Source organism: Syngnathoides biaculeatus, chromosome 5 (genome assembly GCF_019802595.1).
Source record: "Syngnathoides biaculeatus isolate LvHL_M chromosome 5, ASM1980259v1, whole genome shotgun sequence".
Taxonomy (NCBI): domain Eukaryota; kingdom Metazoa; phylum Chordata; class Actinopteri; order Syngnathiformes; family Syngnathidae; genus Syngnathoides; species Syngnathoides biaculeatus.
The window spans coordinates 29,537,545-29,562,328 of record NC_084644.1 but is presented as its reverse complement, the minus strand read 5'-3'; the positions used below and the strand labels follow the sequence as shown (position 1 = coordinate 29,562,328).

Below are 24,784 nucleotides of genomic sequence, written 5' to 3'. Positions count from 1 at the left end.
TAAATTACGGATTGGACTCATTTGAGAACAATGCATATTTAAAAAAACAAACAAACAAAAACAAAACATCTGTCCGGGAGAGGCTTACCAAAGTTTAACGTGTGGCCGCAACATGCTTCCGTGTACGTTGGAGACAACTCCGTCTTGTTTTTTTTTTGTTTTCACGCATTGTTCTCAAATGAGCCAACTTGGCATTATAAATACTTCTTGATATTTTGAGATTGAGAATAATATTTCCTACCTGAAATGAAAGGATCGCTACACAGTCGTGTGTATTTGGTTGGGCACCATCCATCACGTTTAATTGCCAAAATCCATCCATCTTTTCTCATCTTTTCAGCTGGTATTCTATAGAATGACTTCTTTGAATATCTGTCTCGTCTGTTGTAACAACCAACAGCACAACAAGTCTCGGGCATTGTGAATATTCTGCTCCGGTTCAATGTCCCCCACACTGTTGGGCAGCTCTTTTTGACCTACAATACAGCGCCGTGAAAATGGTGACGTCACGTGCACGAGCTCTATATCCAGAAAATGGCACTGCTGTGAAAAAAAAACCTTCCCGTGTGTGACTGCAGCCAATCATACACAGATTAGTTATGAACAGGAGTGAATGAAGCCCAACAAGTAAATCGAACGGTGTGTGAAATTTTGCACGTCACAAATCTCTGCTGAGCAAATCATTTTATTCAACAAATAACAAGCAGTCACAGTTATGGATTCAAGTGCAATCTGCTTATTGGACAAGAAACCATATTCGAGAAGTGAAATGAGACTTCGAAATGGACAAATGAACTATGAAAGAAATTGAGACTGTTATGACATTATTATGACATACCCCCACTGCATGTACCATGCAACAATGGCCCCTCGGGATGGTATAAGAAATGTGAGAGCAATCTGATAGGACACTCCTGACATCATTGCTTTTCCATTCATCATTTTACTCCTTGAGTCAAGATAAAAGCCCCAGACTCAAATGCCCGCTGGAGAATTTGTAATTCAACAAATTTTCAGCTAAGTAAGTCTCCAGTGTAGCTCGTGTGACCTTAGTTCAATGAGCGTCAACGGTCTGGGCGTGTTTTTTCTTTTCCTCTGTATTCTTTGGCCTTTTTGTGTATTCCATTGATCATGAATCAATCCTACACTATCACATTCTCCGGCATGTCAAAATGACAGTGAGGGGAGTCGTGGTCACGGTCGTTGAATTCTTCTTACACCAATGTCACAGTTTAGAAACCAAAGAAGAAAAGACAATCAATGTTGATTAAAATAAAAAAAAAAAAAGAACCACTCACAAAAATGTATGAGTCAGGCAAGTAGTGCATTACCTCAATTCATGGTTTATGGCTTATTTTTACACTTTTAACAAAATGATAATGTCCAAAAAATCAAATGCAATTTCACAGTTTACAAGGATAAAAATTGATTGGGGAAAAATGTATCTTCCCAAAAATAAAAATATTGAAAAACCCAGCAACAAGAAAGCAGGAGATAGGCAAGGTATGTAAATGTACTTCCGAAACTACTTCACCACGAGGTTTGAATTTCTTTTGCATTTGTAGGGATGAGATCATGTTAAAATGTTATCCTGAGCCTGATTATTTCTCCGTTAATAAAAATGACAAACTGAAAGGTTAGTCTGGACTCAACTATGAGTTATAAACCTCAATATGCAAAACAAAATATTATTGCGAGAAGGGGACCAACCCACTGACGACAACGCAGGAGACGGGCAAAAGGAGGCCAATGCTAGGATTCCTGATCACTTTCACTTGAAAGAATATACAGTAATTATGTTTACAATAGACCATATTATTTATCACAATTTAGTTACCTTAAAATTAGTTTTTAAAAAAAAGATAATGAAAGGGAATGACTCAAAGACGAGACGAGACAGACGAGCTCTACAATAATTCAATCAAATAATTTCTGTGGTTTTTCGCATGTGGGAAAGGACAGCCGCTTCATGTGCTTCACCACAAGAACACCAAGCTGCTGACTTCCACTGATGGTGCATTATGGGGATTATTATTCATCATGCACTTTAATATGCACATGCTGTGGGCGGTGAGTAAAATATTCTTCTTCCATGAAATCAGCAATTCGCAGTGCAAAGGTTGTCAAAAGCAGCTTATAAGGGGTTAAATGCTGTCCTGGGAACCAGATGAAGATATGCAGAAATCTCCAAATTCCTCCACTATTATTTGGCATTTGAAACACTCGAGACAGGGAGGAAATAGATTCTGAAGTGCACACCCACGAAACGCATCCCCGGCTAAAAATGCTCAAAAGCAGATAGCTCCTCACTTTCCGCGCTGCCGAATAAGTAGGGAGAAAATTGCCCGCCTTTTGTCCGTGGCCCTGGCCCACCCCCCGCAAGCGCCCGCAAAGCAATCACTCACCCTGTTTTTTTTTCCTTTTTTCGCAAGCTACTTATTTCGATATCTGCCCTCTCTATAGTTTGCTCGCTGTGCCCCTCATCATCCATAACCATCTGAGTCGCTCTTAAGTAGCCACCCGACGCCATCCGTCACTCTCTGGCCACGCACTCCATCTTCCTTCCATTCCATCCTCGCCGCAGCCGTCACACAGCGAAGAGGGGCTGTTTGTCTCCGCCGTTTGAGTGGGGAGCCTGTGCGCTGTTCTTGTAGATAGGCTGGATCTGGGACCGGTCATCACTACGGAAGGCAAAAAGACAGGTGGGCGTGATTAGGAGTCTGAAAGTACCTGAAGGAACGTTCTCGGCTATGGAGCGCCACTGGACATGCACTCAAGCTTACAAATGTAAACATTCTGTACTTGTAGAAGGAATCGTTAAAAGTAACGACCAGTACTGTAGTGTTCAAAAGAAACCCAAAATTATGCTTTGTTGGGACACATTAGAAAAGTAAATAAATTACAGGAAATACGTTTTGTTGTAACACAATATCGGTACCTTATTTATTATGTTATGGTCAGGTTGTCGCTGATGGCCTAGACACGATCAGAAGCACCGGCCTACATTTATCACATAAATATAGAATCTTACCTGAGAATATGTGGAGTAGACCAAAATGCCTACCTTACACTTAGAAGTCAGAAACACAAGAGGAAGTGATCTTGTCTAGCCACCCGATAAATGTGGCTTCAAAATAAAACGTGCAGCCTACTTCCTTTGTTTCTCAGATCTTCAACTGCATTTTCCCCCTTACCATGAACATTTTTAAACGCCCAATTCTTTATATCAGTAATAGCGTTGAAAAGAATGAAAAAAAAATTAATAAATGCCAGAGCACGTGCTGCATTTAAAAATAAGAGCGCGCTTCCATGCCCTGTTTAACTGAAAGTGTCAGTTAAAATACATTTTTCTACTTCCGAAACTGTGCAATTATTAAAATGTGTTAATTAAATTTTGTTTGAAAATATAACCAGCATGTGAACTGGCGGTCAGCACATCTGCATCACAGTTCGCTAGATAAAAGTCAGAAATCACCCAAAAATATTTATAAAGTCATAAGTCTGGGATTTGAGAGACGTTAATTTTTTTTCAATTTAAAAGGGCGCATGTTACCAAAATATTGTATATTGTGAGAATACATTGTTACAATACCACAATATGGTAAAGTTATAAGATAAGGGGAAAAATATTACAAGAAGAGAAAGTCAATTTAATGAGAATATATTTTACTGGACAGGTTGCAAGATTTTGAGAAAAATAATAGTAAAAATAAAACTAAAATGCGTCTCAAAAATATTATGGAAGAGGGAAAAGTCAACTCAGACATCCATCCATCCATTTTCTTTTGCCACTTATCCTCATGAGGAGTGCTGGAGCCAATCCCAGCTGTCAACGGGCAGGAGGCAGGGTACACCCTGAACTGGTTGCCAGCCAATTGCAGGGCACATGGAGACAACCAGCCATACTCAAAACCACACCTAGGGGCAATTTAGAGTGTCCAATTATTGTTGCATGTTTTTGGGATGTGAGAGCAAACTGGAGTGCCCGGAGGAAACCCACATAGGCACGGGGGGAGAACGTGCAAACTCCACACGGGTGGGGCCGGGATCGAACCCGTGTCTTCAAAGCTGTGAGGCCAACTCTTTATCAGCTGAGCCAACGTGCCGCCTCAACTCGGACAATAAAATTTCATAATTTACTTTAAATATATATGGACAGATAGATAGATAGATAGATAGATAGATAGATAGATAGATAGATAGATAGATAGATAGATAGATAGATAGATAGATAGATAGATAGATAGATAGATAGATAGATAGATAGATAGATAGATAGATAGATAGATAGATAGATAGATAGATAGAGTATATAACATGCATGGTATGTTAATTGAAGTTTCTAAGTTGGCCATATAGTTATTATAGTTGTTTGTTAATAGGTGCCCTGTGATTACCTGGGGACCAGTTCAGGGTGTACCCCGCCTCTCGCCCAAACGTAGCTGGGATAGGCTCCAGCGCGCCGGCAACCAGAGTGAGGGTAAGCAGTGTTAGGAAACGGATGGATATTAATAAAATGAAGAAAAATAAAATCTTTTACTCACAGATTTAGAGTAAATTTAAGGAGGAGAATATGCCATTTAGCAAGCTGTTGGATTTCTGGGTGTGCGCGCATGCTTTCCTTGCATCAGTACGGCTGACGGGTCGTAGCATAAACAATAAAATGTTGATTGCATTTTTCAAAATGATCCCATCCATTTTCTATGGTGTTCAACCTCGTTAGGGTCACGGGTGAGCAGGAGCCTGTCACTGCTGACTATATGCAAGGGTACACCCTGGACTACTCCCAAGTCAATTGCAATTCTTTAAAAAAATCTTTATACAGTAAAGAATTATGATTAGGCATAAGATAGAAATGGGACAAAAGTATGCGGTATAAGAAACGTTGATGCTAATAATTGTCTCGGGATTCATTTAACTGGAAAGTCAGATACATTTTCTTATTCCCCATAAATATGCATGAATCGGAACATTTCCGATGAAAATGCAAATTTTTCAGCGCATATGGAGAAGAGGTCAATGAGCGAAGCTGCGGAAGGGGTCACGGTGCACATTAACATGCTGTCGCCGGGCAACTTTGACGTGACTTCCATTAATGTCTCGCTGCCGGGGTGCTTTTACACTTCAAATAGAACCAATGACTTCAAGCTGCTGTTAATAGGTCAGCGGCGGCAGGGCCGTCAGAAACGCGCAGTCGAGGGCGGTCGGGTCGGACGGACCTGCTGAGATCCATTTTAATATTCAGCGCACGCGCACATACAGTAGATGCTCCACACAGAACAAGACAACACAAACAGGGTTGTGAGGACAAATACTTATATACACTCTGCTGAAAGGTTACTTTCTATATGATACGATAAAAAACTAAGTCTTTTTTCTTCTGGAAGTTCTTACAAAGGACTATTAGGGAGTATGAGGGTAGTCAGACAATGATCACAAAGATATAAGGAGGGGGTAGTCATAATTTGGAAAGAATGTTGTGTCAGTTTTACGAGAGAAATTTTTCAAGACTGCTCATATAAAGTCTCTTTTTTTATGGGAAAAAAAAACTTTTACTTTACGAGAAAGTTGTAATTGTACCTCTTGAATTTTTTTAAAAGAAAAAAAAGTCACACTTATGAATAAAGATTTTTAACAATGTTTTACGACAACAATAAAGTCTTACGTCAAAACCAAAATATCGTGGGACTAAATTTCAAATATTTAAAAAACATGATGTTGAGAGTTTTCATTTTAGATTTAATATTGTAAAGTGGTAACATCACAAGAATAGTTATATTACGAGACTAAAGTTGTAATATTGTGAAAAAGTAGCTGGAATGTTGTGAGAAGTAATTTTGCGAGGAAAAAGTCACAATTTTACGTGGAAAAGGTACGTTTAGAGAATAAAGTTCTAATTTCATGAGAAAAAAAATGCTACAAAAATAAGATTGTAGTTTTCCAAGAAAAAAAAGTTGGAATGTTATGAATGAAGTTACGAGACTGAAGTTGTAACAGTTTGAGGGAAAAAAAAAGTAGTAATCTTATGAGAATAAATTCTTCATTTTATGACAATACTGTCATTTTATGAAAAGAAAGTCTAAATTTTACAATGTACTGTTATGGGAATAAAGTTGTAATTTTAAAATAAGTCATAAATCATAAATGTCATGTTACAAGAATAAAATCTTACACCCCCAAAAAAATCAACATTGGGAGAATAAAGTTACAGTTTTCTGAGAAACAAACCTATGAGAATAAAGTCACTTTTACGAGGGATAGAATTCTGTGACGAGAATAACTAATAAAAACCATCATTTGATAAGGACATCTAATAAAACCTGACTATCATCGGAGAATTACAACTTGAGGCGGTGAATTTAAGAGTGTCGGTGAATCACGTAGCTTTATGATTCTTATGAGAGGCTGAGTTGGGCAAAAAGAATCGAATCCAAGATATTAAAACAGTATAAGAAGGATCAACATTTGATTAGTACAGTATGTACACTATAGATGGAGAGATGACCAATATTCTATGCATCCCATGAGGGCAATTAAATAAGGTTGTAAGTGTTCTTACATGGGTTTTATGTTGACGCTCCTATTCCTGTGGCAGGTCCACGTAGTCAACACGGCGACAAACACCACGAGGCCAAAGGCCACCATCAATGAGGTCGTCAGCACGATGGGGCCGCTGTAGCTGTCAAACCAAATGGTGTTCTCTGGAGATCAGAACCGTAGTGTGAGGTGTCAAGTCATCGATACCACGAGCTTCCCCTGCAGATCGTACCAACCCTAACATATTTAAACATCCCCTGAAAGATATTTTCAAAAGTAGAAAATTAAGATTGAAAGTCTCTGAGATGAAATGCCAAAGGAAGAAGTACATTGAGCCCTTTAACGGTGGTGAAGAAGTACATGTTACAGCAAACCAAAAAGTCCAATTTCGCTGTATTGTCACCACCCAATGAGCAGCCTGTATCTCTGTAGTTCATTCGCAAAAAGTGAACAAAATGAGGACATGCTTCATTTTAAAATGAAGAAATAACTTCACAATTTTGTGTGAATACAGAGCGATGCAATTATTAAAACGAAATGCAAAAAAAAAAAAGAAGAAATTGTAATGTTGCTTAATACAGAAGTAGCAGCACATTAAGGACCCCCATACTGCCAATCATGAAAACAAAATACAAAAATGAATTTATTTTTGTACAGTCTCTCCATTGCCACCTTGAAATAACATCCAGTTATTGAATAATGGGATGGAAATGTTCTTTTTTTTTCTTTTTTTATCCGATTCATCAATTAATCTACAAAAAAATGATTGACACGTGACTCAATTATTAAAATAATCATAAGTTTCGGCCTTAATGGAAGTTTCTTTTTTTTTTTTGCAAAGTACAAAACTGTTTGTATGAATGAACAGTTCCCACCAGGAATACTCGCTAAGGTCTCATTTTTAACGATTTTATCTGGTGGCTTTATACGGCAAGTCGCAACATGCGACATTCCGGAGCCCTTCAAGGATGAAAAATCATTATCAGCATCCCCAAGTGATTTCCTGTTTAATTAGCAGATGCGCTCCCGGGGAAGTGAGCTGGGACACTTTGGCACGACGGCGAACCGGGAGTCAATTGCCGCAGTCGTATGATCCCCCCCATAATAAATAACGCACACTGACTTAATGACACTTTTACCGGGTAGTAGAGGACGGTGTTTCAAAAAGTGCGGCGCATAGGAACACTGCAGTCCTCTCACAGGTCACCGATAAATATGATGGAGACAGATGAGGCTCCCTAATTGGATTAGCCAGAAATGTTGTAATGAAATTAGTGCCAGAGCTTGAGTATTAGCGTTCAGTGAAAAATAAGACAGTTTGCCCGTTGGGACAGAGACAAAGCGTCAGTCCGCCGGGACCGCGGCCGTCAAGACCACCGGTGTTTCTAATTGAAGAGACTCAGACGACTTTCACATGTCATTACTTTCAGACGGAATAAAGCTCTCCGTCCCTGCGGAGGAGGCGGAAAGGGAGCAACTCACCGCAGGAGCCGTTTTGAACTGTAAACTGATGACAAATTGCGTCAGTTGGCTAGTTTGTTTATGACCATCAGGTAAATTAGAAAAAAATTAATTGATGAATTGATGTGTCTGGCTGACAACCAGTCCAAAGTGTACTTGCACAAAGTCATCTGGGACAGGAATCACAATGAGGAAAAGCTCCGTAGAACAAAGATGAATGGATCCATGATGTACGGCCAATGATTTTTTTGTATTAATTATTTTGTAGATTCTTGACGTTCTCACAAAATTTTTTTAATTCAGTCCTTGACCATGCTCGTAACGTGAAACACTTGTATCTCAAATCATCTTTCCCGACTGAAATGAATGGAAATATATATATATAACATCCAGCAGTGATATACTTCAAAAGAATCTAAAGGAACTTTTTGCCTTTTTTGTGTCGTTGCTTCAATTCAATGGACATTGTACTGGTCCTTCTGGTGTCGGTGAATGTCTTGGCCACCTGAGTTTACAAAGACATTCAGAAACCCATGGAGGCAATTAAAACTCCTCAGTAAGCCCCAGTATTATTAGTCATTTTTCCCAGAAGGTATTGAATATAATCCGTGACTTTAAATAATGTTATATTATCTGTCTACATGTGCTGCTCCACTGTTTATTTTCAAATATTGGCTGCTTAAAGGGTTATCCCTGTTTAACACCAGTCCTGTTTGTCAGCTTACGATTGTCATTTTACAGAATTTTATAAAATTTTAATAAAAATCAAACAGCTAGCTTGAACCTTGAAAACTTGGAAGTCGTGTCACTTGCATCTAAAGGAACTACTATTTCGGGAGTTATATAAACCTTTTAAGTGGAATGAATTTTAAGCTCCTCTTGAAATTTCACCTGTACACCCATTACCCCAACTGTTTTACGAGTCTATGACAGCATTTTTTAAAATTCTTTTTGTTTGAGAATCTTCCATGTATTGTATTAAATTTCCTTAGCAGTTTTTTTATTTCATATGAATGAAAAAATGCTTTTTTACTCAAGAAATGTTTTGCATGTATTTTGCACATTTTAATGTCGCTTTGCATGTTGCATTTTTTCAACTGAACCTTCACTTTCAAACCAAGGTATGTACCAAACCGTAACTTTTGGCAGACCAATCACCCTCTATGAGATATTGATTTTCATTTCCACTGTCGTGATTGGAATATGTTGGTGTATCTTGCCATCTATTGGCGCTTTGTCCTTACTCATTTGAGGTATCAAGAGCACTTTTGAGAAAGTTGTTTTTACTTGTATCCCCTCACAGGATGCTGATATGTAGACGTTGGGAGTTTTTCTTACCAGGCAGAACAATCAAGCTAATGTTGCGCATTTTCTCGAGCAACACTGTAGGATGTTCCACTGTGCACGTGTATACGCCGCTGTCCATAGCGCTCACTTTCTTTAGTGTCATCACGGATGAAGGCAGGATCCAGTCATCACCCTGACGGAAAAGAAAGTTAAAGAAAAAAAGTTGAACCACCATAGGTTGAACAAAAAAAAAAAATCACGCCAGGTCACTCAAAGCACCACTGTATTTTGTTTGCTGCCTGTTTGCTTGGTACAAAAAAGTCCCCGATAACAAAAATAGCATCCATTTGTCACTTTCGCTGCTGTTGACAAAATCTGTTAGTTTCATAATTGGCTGCTGTTTACTGGCGCTGTGGTGCAATGCAGCCAATGATTCCCATACCTATGTAGCAACCATGTTGAATATGGCGCATTGACAAGGTAGCTATGTCTTAACTGTTATATCTATTGTGCATAGAGCACTGGGGGAGAAAGAGCGGCATGGTGGCAGTCTTAACATAGAGGAATACAAAAACAAAAGTCTCTGGAGTCTTGAACATGCTTTTTTGGTAGAGTAGCATTTTTGTTGTCAAACTGTTAGCCTTTGGCAACGGAATTGGAACTAGGAACCACACTGATTTCTCATGAGAGTGACTACCATGATGAGTACTGTACATCAACAATGTCACCATGACCAAGGACACTAGCATGGTAAATTCAGATAAAATGTGAAATGTGTCAAAATATTGATTTACATTAACCTTGTCCATTTGCGTTTGTGTGTCTGGGCATTTTCAGCCATGATAAATAAAAAACAACATTTTGGCTTCAAACAAATTCATAAAAAAGTCCTTCAATGTAAGAGATAATCAGCTTTAACAGGCTAACCCCGCCCCTATTTGTCCGTTCTATTGAGGCTATACTCTATTTATTTGTACATTTACTGTTGTATCACTAGCACTGGAATATATTTTATGTTACAAAGGTCTTGTTGATGTTCAAGGTCTGCGGTTTGGCTAAATTCTGTATAATTAACGTTTGTACTGGGCTTTACAATGTATGGTGAATCGATGGAACAAAGGACAAGGACATGTCCTGTATTGTTAATATAAATGTCCATGTGTCAGACAATGGACATGGGTAATAGATTTTTGTTGAATGTTTAAAATAAATTTACCAAAATAGAATTAAACCTGAATATTCAACTTAATAAGCTTAATGTTGATATATAACACAAAACCCCATGGACGACATGCTAATCAAAAATTTTATATATGTTAATTATAAACCTTCAAATGACTACGACTTTAACGTACACGGAGCAGCAACATGTACAAACGGCTCATAGGTGTAGATTCCCTATTCTGTAGGTAATAACGAATATTGAAACAGTAAAATGTGGGCCTGTACAAATAGTTTTGGATAACGTGATTGGTGTTTCTCCGGCATGTTGGGATGTTGAGCTCAGATGAAAAGCTGGGCTGTGAATGAAAAGAATACTGGACTACAAGAATATCTATGTTTTACATTTTTAAGACTCCTTAGATAAGGTGAGTGGTAAAATAGTGACAGAGGTATAGAGACACTTTGGTTGCAGTGGTAACGACACAACACTACGATGCTGTCATAAACTACTAAACAATCTACTGTATTGCACAGTATTGCATTCACTTCCATTAGTTAGAGTTCAGTGCTGCCTGGTATGTTGTGGTGCACCGCGATACTACACCGAAGGCAAGGAACTTCAAATTCGACTTGTCCGTATACTGTAAAAAACCACCAAGTGTTAATAAGTTTGCGATTTTGCTGGGACCGCAAACGATGAACCGCGATATAGCGGGTAAACACATTGACACAAGTCAGTAGTCTAGATAATGCCGCCGTCTGCAGAGAGCGAGGTAGGAGCAACAACAACACACACACGGGCGACACGACGGGTAATGAGATGGCGAGGGAGCAAGCGACAAATCCTGACAGAAATAGCATCACTATTATGAGACTGCGCTCAAAACAAATAAGCTAGCAAACAAATGTGGAGGTGGCGTTAAGGAGCAACAAAACAAACCCCAAAAAAGACATTACACCATGCAAATGATTTGGCTCCTGGGAGCTACGACGCCTGCCAAGAAAGACCATTTCAATTTGAATGGATCAGAATTAAGAGGATTCCACCCTCCCAACGCCACCAGAAAGAAAGAATAAACAGGCCAGGTTTGGCCAAAGCAGCATTTTGTATGCAAATCTGCGGGTTGGCAAAGCAAGCAGCCCCGATTGTGTCTGTGTCTTGCTGTCATTACCGCCGGGCTGCTGCGCCCACGGTTTGCTGTCTATCAAAACGGGATGCTGGGATGCCGCTTCCCTGCCTGCCCCAAATCTACCATGTAGATAACGCGCATTCAAATACACAACTAAACACTTCTCCCCGTCGCTTCCTTGACCACGAGGCTGACAGTCGCTGTCGCAGGGCTGTCATTCGCGCTGACAGGAAGCAAGGACATTGGCAGGTACTGAATACCTACAAAAAGGCACACGCCAACATTCACAACACTGCACTGGAATGGAACACGCATTGTAAATCTGACTACAACCTAGAATAGGAATGACCCTTTAACAAACGAAATAACATGATTGACTCATCAAAAAATGGTGGTGACATGGAGTCCTTTTCACACGGCTGATTGTCTGACACAAATGTAATCTTTGGGAATTTTTTTTTTCTGGACTCAGCTCATCAAAGAGGGATGAGAGAAAAAAATACTATTACAATTCTACTTCATTTGATGTATGTTTCATAATTTGATTTTTCATTTATAATACAGATGTAGTATTTGATTTGGATTTTATTAGAAAATATGCTTTAAAATTGACAAATTATATTTATAATAAAATGTATGTGATACATTACAATACATTATTTCATTAAATGTATTGTTTCTGTTTACATTTAATTTATTGTAAAACCTTGGAAGTTTAAATCAAATTATCCATCCATTTTGAAAACGCTAATTTTCACTTGAGTTGCAGGTAAAATTATAAGAACTTGCATGATCGTTTTCTGCATGAGCATGGATCATTGTATACTGATTTGCATGTGAGTATTCCCACACTAATTGTGGCTTGAAGAAGACTTGAATGGTGATGTCGACACGCCCTTGACCTTTGACCCAATCCGATACCACTCAAAATCAATAAGGTTATTGATTTGACATTTTGTATTGTCTGCTTGGCCTCTGATGTTGACTTTGAACCTCTCATGCATCTGCCAATTCATCAACTTTTGCCATCTTGGCACATTCACTGTCACAATGTGACATTCATTTCCCTCGAGCGTCGACTTGAGCGTAGCATTTGAATAATTCATTGTTTGTTTTGCCAAACAGTCAAAAGAAACATCATTACAAATCTTCCTGCATGACTGCTTTAAGGTCGTTTCGCGTTTGTCCGAAACTCATTAGGCCATCCTTTCCTTAACTAGGGTCAGCCAAGTGTGATGAAAGGAAAAGGCAAAGCAGCAGCTTGACAGGGGACACTAGTGGAGAAAATGATGATGTGTCTGGAACAAAGTTGGTACTAAATAAAAGGTACATGAAAAAAGCATGTTTCCGGGGTCTCACCTCCTTGTACCAACAGTAGTTGGGCTCTTCGGAGGAGCTGGATGAGCATTGAAGGACTACGTCATCTCCTTCTAGTACACGAAGCTCCCCTGGCAGACCGAGGAAGTTGCTCAAACCCTCCCTGGAAAGATACACCTCTCCCAGATCTGCAATCAAACATACAATAGAATCAAGCATAGTCGCTTTATTTACAGTAGGGAAAACCCAACCCAATATCTAAAAAGGTTCGTTTTTTTTTTTATCCCTTGCTCAGAGTATGATAAACAAGTAAGAAAGCCTCTTGGTGATTCACAATCTGGAATAATCAATAATGATGGTACAGTAATGGACTTTGTGAGAAGAAGTGTTGTGAATAATGGCTCATATTCTCTTCTATTTCAAAGCAAGGCCCTTGTCCTCACTGTCCGCTTGCTTTGGTCTTATCTCAACTTCTTATTGATTCCTCTTGTGAGGCCGACAATGAGAAAGAGGAGGCTAACGCGCAGCCCCCCCTGAGTCGATTGGACGGCCACAGAGAAGATGGAGGACGCCGATTGTCCTAACGGCCGTGCTATGGATGCCGTTAAATGCAAAGTGCGCTGATAAATTTGATCTCCCGCTGAGGAGGGAAATAATTTGAAACAGCAAAACAAAAGAGAGACAGTCATGCTGCTGCCTGGATGTGCACTGCATGGATATTTCTTCTAATGTTAACTATTAAAATGTTTCTGTGTCCCTCACTCAGGAGAGAGTTGCACAGCTGGAAATGTTACTTTACTGCCTGCTGGACTGCACACATGAACAAAACTCTTATCTTGGGATTACAATCCGCGAGCCTTCACAGGAACAATCACAAAACCATGTATTTTTCCCCTGTATTGTGAATGTCAATTAACAGTGGCTAGTCCCCAAATACACTGCATGGGCAAAAGTATTCGACAAATACAAGCATCCATCGTTCTAGCAGAAGTTTCCACCAGCTATTGAAGAGTGTTTTATTGAAATGTCTATAGTCGAGTTCATGCCAAAAATGTTTGACAGGCTTCTTCCACACCAAACTGTTTCCAACAAAATATGTACCGTCATTTCTTGTTTATCACACACACCCATGTATAATACATAGCGCAAAAGTTGACCTCAAACTTCTGGAAAACGCTTCTACCTATGTATAATGCATTTTAATTGCAATGCACTGTTTTACTACTACCCATATGATCAAAACAAAGTATTATCTGTATTTATTTATTTATCTTTTTTAAACGACCCATATTGGTTCAGCACTTGAACATCCTTATATCCATCCATTGTCTGAGCCACTTATCCTCACAAGGGTCGCAGGAGTGCTGGAGCCTATAGAAACGAACAACGGTTTGCACTCACAATCACACCTAAGGGCAATTTAAAATGTTAATTAATGCATATTTTTGGCATGTGGGAGGAAACTGGAGTTCCCGCAGAAAACCCACAGAGGCATGGAGAGAACATGCAAACTACACACAGGCGGGGCTGGGATTTGAACCCCAATCCTCAATATGTGAGGCCAACACTCCAAACAGTTGCAGTGTGATGCCGCTGGACTTGAACATTTTTTTAACTTTCTCTTATTTTCAAATGCGCAGCCCTTTTATTATTTAGTATATTAAAAAACACAGTTGCTCTTGTATGTTTGATTACCAAGGCAGAATTTGTAAGATAGGTATAATTCTTGGATGGATAGATGGATAGATTGTTCAGTTATTTAAAATAATGATAATAATAATAAACAAATAATTGAAAAAAATTCTGCCACTGTATGTAAAGTTACGAGCAGAACTGAGCATATATGCAGTCATAGCGACTCCTGGCATGTTGGAATGAAACTACCACTTTTTTCCAAACCACTAGATGGCGGTATATATTTATAAAATCTGAATTTTTTTTCCCCATTTGTCCTTACATCCATGTATAATAAGGCGGACTATTGACTTTTGTGAATTGTTAGTCAAAAAAAAAAAAAAAAAAACCATTAAGCACAAGAAATTACAGCTAACCCTCCAAAGCGCTACAATTTGTACTTTGACTATGTATCCTGCATTTGGCTGGCTACTAGTTCAGGGTGAACCCCACATCTCACCTAAGTGAGCCGGGATAGGCTCCCCCTGACATGGGACTCAAAAATCGGTTCTCTGTGAGAGCAGTTTGTCAATAATTTAATAAAAAATGTTTAAAACTCCCTGTGCATTCAAGCAGGTCGTGATTATCAGAAACAGACTGCTGTGAATGCTAATCTGCAATAACACTGCAATGCTGCTTACCTTTTGGCTTTTGACACTACAATGCTATTGTGTAGTCTGACAGTTGCTTGTAAATGGCAACTCTATAATTTGCCTAGCTGCCAAGTCATGAACGGAGAAACTATGTTGGGGCACGATTGCGATATGTACAGTGAAAGCCCACCTATTCACACTTCGTTATTCACCTTGGATGTGTGTGTGCGTGTGTATGTGTGTGTGTATATAAAACAGCTGTTTTCCCCCCAAAAAAAAAAAAAAAAAACTATTTGCAAATTTCATGCTCTATGTGGAACATCCTAGCAAATGACAAGCTGCCGCCAAAGCCTTGGCAAATGGAAAAGTACCAATTGGTGACAATGAACTATGTTGAAGGGAGTTGTGGGGCTTGGTTTAGCTTTACTGGGACAATCTGTATACAGGAAATTCAAACATCTAGAAGGGGACATCAATTACTTTTTATTACCCTGCAAAAATAGTGTGATTTACTTGGTTGTGTAACTTCACAAGTGTGCGGTGCAAAAGGACCTTCGAGACCCCACTATTTGGATACAAGCAATTCAGAATTTCTCATAATATGTCCCGTTGAAAATTCAGCAGCAGCACGTGTACCAAGACTTGTCTTAAAAAAAAAATAAAAAATAAGCAAACAATTCATTTTTGCATGCACACAGTACCACTCACAGTGCACTATGAAGGACAGGGTCTTGGAGGCGTTGTTTGGTGCGCTCAGCGCGGGGTCGTCTGACACGCAGCGGAAGACCCCCTCTGCAAAATGGGCAACATGGGGAACATGCAGAACCAATCTGTCATCCACCTCCTCCACATTAAGGTCATAAAAGCACCAAGAGGTTCGCCACACTGGGCGCCACATCCCGAGAATCTGTGGAGATAAAAGACAGGGGGGCAGAATGTGAAGAAAAATATATCAAAAACTAAATACAGAAAAGATATATTAAAATATATTAAATGAGGGATATTAAAATATAGTGCTTCCCCAGAGGCGTTAGGAGCCGGACTTGAAAGCAAAACTCCGAATAATTGACACCCCTGTTTGAATTTGCCTATACAGTAAAATGGTGCCTTGCAATACGAGTAACCCAATTTACGTGTTTAAGATACGAACAAACACTTTCGGGGGGGGGGGGGGGGGGTCGAGATATGAGCAGTGAACTGAACTCAGTGCAATACTGGTTTGGAAGATAGTTCGACAAAAAAAAACTGCATGTGTATTGAAAATAACAACATAGAAACCGTGAAGCACTATTTCGAAAAGTCTGTTTATCTTAACGCTAACAAAAATAAAAACAAAGACAGGCTAATGAATAGCAGTATCATGAACCTTTAAGATGCCAAAACTCACAGGCTATTCTACATTCTCTTTGAAGGACAACCAATATTGCTGCGGTTTACTGAGTAACTGTGACCATCTCCTTCATGTACATTTGTATTTCTTTATTGTACTACCCCCATGTGGCTAAGCCCATTACACCAGAAGGAACAGCACAATATACATTGATTTTAAAGCAAAAACTCTGTTGAATACTATTAGTGTTTATTTATTTATCTTCGACTGAATTATGTTAGGGGGGACGGTGGATTTCTGATGTGTGCGTCAGCCTCACAGTTCTGAGGACCGGAGTTCCAATCCCAGCCCTGCCTGTGTGGAGTTTGCATGTTCTCCCCGTGCCTGTGTGTGTTTTCACTTAACACTCCAGTTTCTCCCACATCCCACAAACATCCATTAATTGGAAACTCTAAATTGCCCTGAGGTGTGGATGTAAGTTGAAAATGGTTGTTTTTTTCTAAGTGTCCTGTGATTCTCTGCCAACCAGTTCAGGGTGTACCCCGCCGCCTGCCTGGAGATAGCTGGCATAGGCTCCAGCACTCTCGCCTTGTGGGGATAGGCAGCTTAGATAATGGATGGAGGAATTATAATGTAACCTCTGAGTTTGAACATAATTTATTGTATAATTGTAATAGTCTTTTAGACATTTCCGGAACATTCATTCACTTGGAACATTCGCTGGAAATAACATTCACCTATTTGGAACATTCGTTCGACTTTGGTGACTATATGTTGTTTGGCTAGACAAAACGCTCTTTGTACTTCTATTTTGTGTTAGTTTGTTATCATTGTTTTGTGTTGTTGTGTTATGTGTGTGATTCAATAGTCTTAAACGCAATACAACTTCTTTCTCATGTTTTGCTGGTTTGACCAAGGGGATTTAATCTAAATTCACACACACACACATAAGTGTTCAACCTCCGAAACATATTTTCCCAAAGGAAATAATGTGAAAGAGTTTAATCTGTTCCAAATAATAAATTATAGGATGATAATTATATTTGAATTAGATTATAACATATCTTCAGGTAGGAGGCGGGGTACACCCAAAACTGGCTGCCAAGTATCAAATCCCCCCACCCAAGCTAAGATGTTGTGCCAGATTGACAAGTGTTTTCATAATGATCATTTTTATATGTATTAACTGAATGAAACGAGATGGAACTATTCGTCACAAGGCTTGAGGAGTATTTTAAACAATACGTCGGCCAGATAGCTCACCTCGGAGAAGCTTTCAAAGCTCACTCGACTGATGTCAAAAGCATTGTCTGAGTACAGGCACTCCAAGGTGACACTGTCACCTTCAATAATGTTGTGGTTCGGGCCTCGAATGAGCAACTCACCTGCAAAGAGAAAAACAGAGAAAGATGATGCAAGTCCTAAACTATTGTTTTTTGGAAAGCTGCCAGTTCCACAACCCACTGTGGACCAATTGCAGTTCAGTGGCAAAACAGGTTCTTCCACCCAAACAGAGCGAAAAGCCTCCTCTTAAATCTAAAGATAACTAATAGAATGCTAGTTGCAAAATATATATTCCCATAACATTGTTGTTTACTAAACATACAAAACAGTTTTCACCAAAATTTAAAGGAACTTTAGATACTTTGTACTTGTTCAACAAGAAAATTAATAAAAAGAAAATTGCTGGAGATTTTGTCGAGCAAAACTATATTTACCACGAACTATGGAGGCCATTCCGAGATGGAAAAAAACAAATGCTGCGTCCATAGCTTCAGGTTCAGCTTGCAAATTGTTTGAATACACATAAAGTCAGTTGCTTGTTTGAAAACGAAACTAACGAACATTTGCTTATAGACCGCTGGAGGAGGTGTGGCTTACCAATGGGAAGAGTCAAGTCAAACTGATGCCTTGAATTCAGCTGACGTTATCTCGAATCATCTGAGCCAGTTTTTATAACCACCCTATCTGTTTTGACCACCCACTTTGACACAAATAAGATTCATAAAGCCAAAAATTGCTTACACAAGCAGTAAAATGATGCCGCTTGGCTTGTAAGCGTTCCACCTGACGGTTTTTAGTTGCACTTTTATGTGTGTTGGCTCTTTGTTTAATGCCAAGATTGATTGAAGATGACAAGAGTCCAGCTTTCATTACTGAAAGCTTCAAAGTAAATACTTTGTTATATTTAAGATGTTTTTTTTAGCTAATGAGTGATTTACTATCATACTTTGAATGCCCACATATTTGCATTTTGAAATTTGCTATTTTGCAATTAGCTGATTTTTTTTTATGAAAAATAGACTGACTGGCTGTTTTAGTATTTGTGTCAAAGGCACATCTAATGTAACAGTAGTGTTTTGGGTCGGGCAATCTTGGGGTATACTGACGCTAAGGATGTGAAGTGAGGAGTTTCATTTATTCAAGCCATAGCTTTGGCTAATAGAAAAAAATGCTTTGCCATTACAGGGAGTCCTCGGTCTACGACTAAGATCCGTTCCTACAGTAGCAACTTAACTTGAATTTCGACTGAAGTCTGATTCCACCATTAAAGTCAAAATTTATATCAAAATACTTTGTATAAAAAAAACAAATACATTGAAATAAACAATATGACGTACCTAGCATTACTGCTGAAAGGTGGATGGAGAAGAAGAAGGGGAGGCTGTGCTTAGCCATTGCGAAGGAACCTGGTCCTCAGTCCTCTCCATCCAAGTATCAAATAACCTTGTTTTTTGATCATTGTATCCGTCATAAGAACGGAACCCTTCACATCCGTTAAAATACAGGCTTTGTCTTTATTAACTCTCACCACGGTCAACCGACTGAAGCCTTGATGGTGTCTCTCCTTTCTCCAATCTTTTTATGATCTTGAGCTTAGTTTCCATGGTCATGGATTTTCTTTTGGCTGCAGAAGCATTGCTAAAAGACACAGCTTTCTTCTTTGGGGCGATAATGTCTAAAAGGGAGGGCAAAAAATGCGAAGATACTCCCGAGGCGCAAACACGGACAAGCATGAGTCTGACAAAATGGGGGATGGGGGTTGCAAAGCTGAAACGTCTTTGGCCGAGACTGTCTTAAACCGAGGACTCCCTGTATCCTGTGGCATTATGAACCTTTATGTGAGGGCGTCAATTACTTGTGTATTTTCACACAGATACTGAGGGTTCACTGTACTGAGCTACCTACAGATACCTTTTGCGTTACAAGCCATAGTATGGATGACTTCTGGCTTTGACTTGCGAGCAAAAATTTACGATGCAAGCACAACAGTGGCAGTGAAGTCACCTCAACGGATAAACAGCAGTTTGACAGTCAACAGTTCTTCAAAAAAATAGGAGACAATAAATGAAAACTTTACTCAGAATCATATATGTATACTATTTATCCTCCTCATCTTCAACATTTTGGAGACAAGATTTGAGAGAGCAGACGTCGATGGTTTGGAAAAGTTCAGAGGCGAGAGAGTGAGTATATTGGTGGAAGGGTGCTGAGGATGGAGCTGCCAGGCAAAAGAGCAAGAGGAAGACCAAAGAAGATTTCTGGATGTGGTGAGGGAAGACATGAGGGCAGTTGGAGTTAGAGAGGAAGATGCAGAAAATAGGCTAAGATGGAAAAAGATGACACGCTGTGGCGACCCCTAACGGGACCAGCCGAAAGGAAAAGAAGAAGAAAACTGTATTTACTATTTTTCAAGGTAAACATTTAAAATCACTACAAATGCATTCAAACAAGTATTAACTATATCTATATTTTATTCTATATGACCATAGAAACTCAATTCTGCTGGTGAATTGTTGCAGGTAAGCTTTGATTGAGAATACAGTACATGTATTCCACACCTGTGGAAAGGCCCGTCCCTCCATCCGCTAGGTGGCAGTGTTGGTGTCTTGTACTCATGTCAGCAACCCAGACAACAACACTGTCGCAATGAACGTTTCCTATTAAAAGATAAACAGTTTGGACAGTTTCCAATGAACGTACCAGGCATGTTTTTTGGAATGTGGGAGGAGAAGGAGACAGGCACGTTGAGAACATGTAAATTTGGATTCAAACCCCTGTCCTCAGAACTGTGAGGCACATGTGCAAACCAGTTTTCGCTTCCAGCTGCCGCCCTTGTAAAGTAGTGATTAATTCGAATTTCGACGGTGGTTGTAAAGTGCAAAACACAACAGCAAAGGCGGAAACACAAAGTCATTCCTCAAGTGTGTCTCACTTAGTTGTAATGACCACATCCTTCCTGGAGTGGAAGAAGAGAGGCTAAGGACTGCCGGAAGTAGACGCACGCAAACAACGGAAGTAGTAGAGGTGCCCATTTTTTTGCTAGCCAGTAGCCACTTCGAGGCAGCAACTGATCAGCCGATTTTGACTAATTAGCTCACAAAATCCCTTTCGTAGTAACATCTCAACATGGATAGATGATGTCTGCGTAGTTGGGTGAGAGGATCAGACGTGCTGCAGTAATTTGTGTTTAAAAGACACGGTATGTCAGTGGGACGCTAACGTTAGCTACCTCGGCTAACGTCATCGCTACACAGCTGCTATTGTTTTTAGCATTAGACGCGGGTTTTTTGTTAGTGTACAGTAACGCCAGTAGGAGTAATTTGTTTTATATATTTTTTTTTAGTTGCATGATTTTAAGGCTGTAGTGTGGGAATCTAAATGAAGCTACATACGCTTTCGTAATAGCGAATCGTCAAGTAATTATAATAGTGTAGTAGTAAGAAATTGCTTGGCTTTCGATGTTGAAATGTAGATTGAGACTTTCAACGGTTTCGATGGGCGAAGTGTGGAAGGAGGCGAAACAAAGCTAAACATGGATTCAAGTGTGAATTTTATTTTGAAAAAAAAATGTGAATTGGAAAAGCTCCCAATAATTCCTCAACAAGATGAACATTTTTTTAATTGAAATGGTTTGAAACTGAGAAAATGTGAAAGTCCAACCAAGTGTGTAAAAGTCTTAATTTGCGGGATTTTGATAAATATGGAGATTTGGGGACTGGATCCCAATGTGTCTTAAATGAACAGTTTCAAGATTAAATTAGTCATCAAATGTGGAAGCTGAATGCTAGATATAGGTGTAAAAATCTAATCTGGGAATTTGTTGTGTGGGAAAATAATAGCAATGTAGAATGGAAATATGGGAATTTTAATGTCGTGGGGGGGGTGTGGATGTGAAAAATGTGAATTCTGACAAAACTGGGGATTTTTGGAAGGTGAAAAATACAAGCCATGTCCTGAGAATTAAGAATATTCACTGATTTGAATCTCCAAATGTGCAAGCAACTGAATGTTAAAAAGTAGGAATAATAATAAAATGGTTAAATAACATTACAGCAAGTACATCTCCTATTGGAGTGCTGACTCACTTTTTCCTCTATTCTGCAGATATATGGACGCAATTGTGCTTTGCGCCTAATCCATTGCAATCTTTGAAAGTAACCCAGCATACAACCGTTCTGCATCCTTCCAATCCTCCTGAGGCTGCCGGCATGGCCAACAGCACCACGACGGCAGTGAAGGGTATCGGAGCCCCTGGCCCTGCAGGTAGAAGCAGTCCCGAAGGATCTCAGGTTGGTGCGGTGCAATAAGGCCCATCATTTGCAATTATTCCACAAGTGATGATGGTGTTGAGGTGGGGATTTAGTGGTAAGAAAGGAGCCCCCCTGCCCACTGAGAAACACAGCTAAACGCAGTGCAATTGGACAGTCATGAATAAAGTTCAGTTGGCAGATCACGTCCGCACATCTGAGGATTAACCCTCGCGTTGCAATGAGAAAAACTGCATTCACAGGAGCCAACATTTTGAGCCGCTACATATATGTATCACCATATAGAACCACAAACAAGACTCAATTGTCAAGGAAAGAACACATTGCTGGTTGCTGTAGCCATATTATGAGTCATAATACAAACAGAAAATTAGTGACATAATGGAAAGTGTGGATATTTGAGAGGCTGTTAGCAATGATTGCCTCATTCAATTACAGTCAATGATGAATCGTGATATAGCGGGGAAACTGCCATTTGTCATTTAAGAGAAATGTTTACTCCCCCCATGGGAATTTTGTTTTTAGTTATAAAAGTCAGTTTTCGTGTGGCTCTGCCTTTTTAGGGTAATTTAAGGAACAAAGATGACAATTTTTATGTCTTACCTTCCTAGTCCACATTAATTATCCCCACTGAACCTCAAATGAGTTTCATACTCCCATTTCCTTGTGCCGTTTTTATATGATTGTAGGGGAGGAACATCACAATCATTTTTTTCAACAATTGTTTAATAATGTCAATTTCAGGTGCTGAGCAAGAAGAAGCTTCAGGACCTGGTCAGAGAAATAGACCCCAATGAGCAGCTGGACGAGGACGTCGAGGAGGTCTGTCTCTGTCTTGGCATCCATGCTTCACTATGATTTCTACCCCCCTCGTATAACTAGTGCCATTTCATATATTTTATTTTTTTAATTACGTCTCTACAGATGCTGCTGCAGATCGCGGACGACTTCATCGAGAGCGTTGTCACGGCCGCTTGTCAGTTAGCGCGCCACCGCAAATCCAACACCCTGGAGGTCAAAGATGTCCAGTTACACCTCGGTGAGGTTTTGTTCTTTGTGCATTAGCATCTCAAGCAACAGAGTACAAAAAAAAAAAAACTTTACATACGCCTGAACAATTGATTTCAAATTGCACATTTTTTCATCTCACTATAAACTCCAAAAATTAAATACAATAATCCTTCGCTCTGTGGAAGTTAATTTTTTCCTCATTAATCTACACACTGCACCCTATATTAAGAGGAAAAAAACTGAATAGAACGACGACCTAGAGGGCCTGCCTCGCAGTTCTGAGGACCTGGGTTCAAATCCTGGGTACCCAGTGTGGGGTTTGCATGTTCTCCCCCTTGCCTGCATGGGTTTTCTCCGGGCACTCCAGTTTCCTCCCACATCCCGAAAAAATGCTTTAAAGAATTAACATGAATTAATTCAGGGTGTGCCCTACCTGTCCGAAGATAGCTTGGCTAGGCTCCAGTACTGACGTGACTCTTGTGAGGATAAGTGGTTCAGATAACTGATGGATGGACATTACAAAAATGAAAAACTGAAATACCACACAACCTAAGAATTCAGACATTTGCTGCAGCATATATTTAACTCGGGTGCTGTCCCTTTCGTCTGATCATCCTTGAGATGGTGCTACATCGCCATTGGAGTCCAGCTGTGCTTGATTATGCACTTTCCATTGGATAGCCACACCTGACTTGCGGCGGTCTAACGGAAGCATCACTGCCATTTTGCTCCTATCGCACCTCCAACCACCACCAGATATCCATCCATTTTCTTTGCAGTTTATCCTCACGAGGGTTGTGGGAGTGCTGGAGCCTATCCAAGCTGTCAACGGGCAGGAGGCGAGGTACACCCTAAACTGGTTGCCAGCCAATCGCAGGGCACATAGAGACAAACAGCCACACTCACAATCACACCTTGTGGCAATTTAGGGTGCAATTAATATTGCATGTTTTTGGGATGTGGGAGGAAACCAGAGTATCTGGAGGAAACCCACGCAAGCACGGGGAGGCCATGCAAACTCCACACAGGCAGGTCCCGGATTGAACCCTAGACCTCAGAACTGTGAGGCCAACGTTTTCCATCTGAACCACTGTTGTACACTCCCAAACATCCAAACGCATTCATTGATTTAAAGCTGTTCATGAACCATTTGTACTACTAGGTAATCTGTTGGCACTAATTTATATGAAACTATAATTACATTATTGTTTTCATCAGAGCGTCAATGGAACATGTGGATCCCAGGTTATGGCTCAGATGAGATTCGGCCCTTTAAAAAGGCATGCACCACAGAGGCTCACAAACAGGTAACAAACACCTTGATTGTCCTCTCAATCATTCAAATTGAAACAAACAAGTTAACCTCACTTTTTTCATGTATGCAGAGGATGGCCCTGATCCGCAAGACGACCAAAAAGTAGCAAGACTCCATTGTCCTTGTATCAAGCCCACCTTGACTTGCTTTTTTTTTTTTTTTTTTTTTTTTTTTTTTTTTTTTGAGGGAGCGGGGGTTCCTATGTAAGGTATAATTAGTTTGAGATTTGTTGACAGTGTCTCAATCATGTTCTCCTAATTTTGCAGTGTATTGCCAACATCTTGACATGGTAATGTAAGTTGTTTTGTTTTCTGTTTTGTTAACACATTCAGCTGTTTGTGTCAATAAACATGATCTCTTTGGATTGTTACTGTTCCTATATTCATTTGACTCATTGCAATAATGGGAAAAAA

At 39.7% G+C, this 24,784-nt stretch overlaps 2 protein-coding genes across 7 annotated transcripts; one reads left to right on the top strand and one right to left on the bottom strand.

Moving 5' to 3' along the window:
* Positions 1 to 689: 689 nt before the first annotated feature.
* si:ch211-79k12.1 (uncharacterized protein LOC568891 homolog) lies at positions 690 to 23,883 on the bottom strand. 4 transcript variants are annotated; one of them, XM_061820365.1, is made up of 8 exons: positions 23,490 to 23,883; positions 20,336 to 20,434; positions 17,757 to 17,878; positions 15,872 to 16,070; positions 12,939 to 13,084; positions 9,337 to 9,478; positions 6,560 to 6,701; positions 690 to 2,681 (listed from the first exon to the last, which is right to left on the bottom strand). In XM_061820365.1, the coding sequence occupies exons 2-8, from the start codon at positions 20,391 to 20,393 to the stop codon at positions 2,588 to 2,590; spliced, it is 903 nt and encodes a 300-aa protein (XP_061676349.1). In that variant the 5' UTR covers positions 20,394 to 20,434; positions 23,490 to 23,883; the 3' UTR covers positions 690 to 2,587. The 4 variants fall into 4 exon arrangements, with proteins under 4 accessions (XP_061676349.1, XP_061676348.1, XP_061676347.1 ...); XM_061820364.1 differs by lacking the exons at positions 20,336 to 20,434; positions 23,490 to 23,883 and adding an exon at positions 20,710 to 20,809; XM_061820363.1 differs by lacking the exons at positions 20,336 to 20,434; positions 23,490 to 23,883 and adding an exon at positions 20,478 to 20,691.
* Positions 20,666 to 24,741, top strand: taf12 (TAF12 RNA polymerase II, TATA box binding protein (TBP)-associated factor). Of its 3 annotated transcripts, none has more exons than XM_061820371.1 (6): positions 20,666 to 20,801; positions 21,882 to 22,066; positions 22,790 to 22,867; positions 22,970 to 23,084; positions 24,275 to 24,363; positions 24,442 to 24,741. In XM_061820371.1, the coding sequence occupies exons 2-6, from the start codon at positions 21,986 to 21,988 to the stop codon at positions 24,475 to 24,477; spliced, it is 399 nt and encodes a 132-aa protein (XP_061676355.1). In that variant the 5' UTR covers positions 20,666 to 20,801; positions 21,882 to 21,985; the 3' UTR covers positions 24,478 to 24,741. The 3 variants fall into 3 exon arrangements, with proteins under 3 accessions (XP_061676355.1, XP_061676354.1, XP_061676353.1); XM_061820370.1 differs by having other exon boundaries at positions 20,790 to 20,930; XM_061820369.1 differs by lacking the exon at positions 20,666 to 20,801 and adding an exon at positions 20,816 to 20,976.
* Positions 24,742 to 24,784: the final 43 nt, after the last annotated feature.

What these genes read in the sequence shown, in the direction of transcription:
- si:ch211-79k12.1 (XM_061820363.1), bottom strand. Translation starts at nt 20,691, where the DNA reads ATGACTTTGTGTTTCCGCCTTTGCTGTTGTGTTTTGCACTTTACAACC. An exon ending in TAGCTTGATTGTTCTGCCTG is followed by an intron (nt 6,702 to 9,336) that starts GTAAGAAAAACT and finishes TCTGATCTCCAG; the next exon opens with AGAACACCATTTGGTTTGAC. An exon ending in AGCGTCAACATAAAACCCAT is followed by an intron (nt 2,682 to 6,559) that starts GTAAGAACACTT and finishes TGCCTTCCGTAG; the next exon opens with TGATGACCGGTCCCAGATCC.
- taf12 (XM_061820371.1), top strand. Translation starts at nt 21,986, where the DNA reads ATGGCCAACAGCACCACGACGGCAGTGAAGGGTATCGGAGCCCCTGGC. An exon ending in TGGACGAGGACGTCGAGGAG is followed by an intron (nt 22,868 to 22,969) that starts GTCTGTCTCTGT and finishes ACGTCTCTACAG; the next exon opens with ATGCTGCTGCAGATCGCGGA. An exon ending in AGATGTCCAGTTACACCTCG is followed by an intron (nt 23,085 to 24,274) that starts GTGAGGTTTTGT and finishes TGTTTTCATCAG; the next exon opens with AGCGTCAATGGAACATGTGG.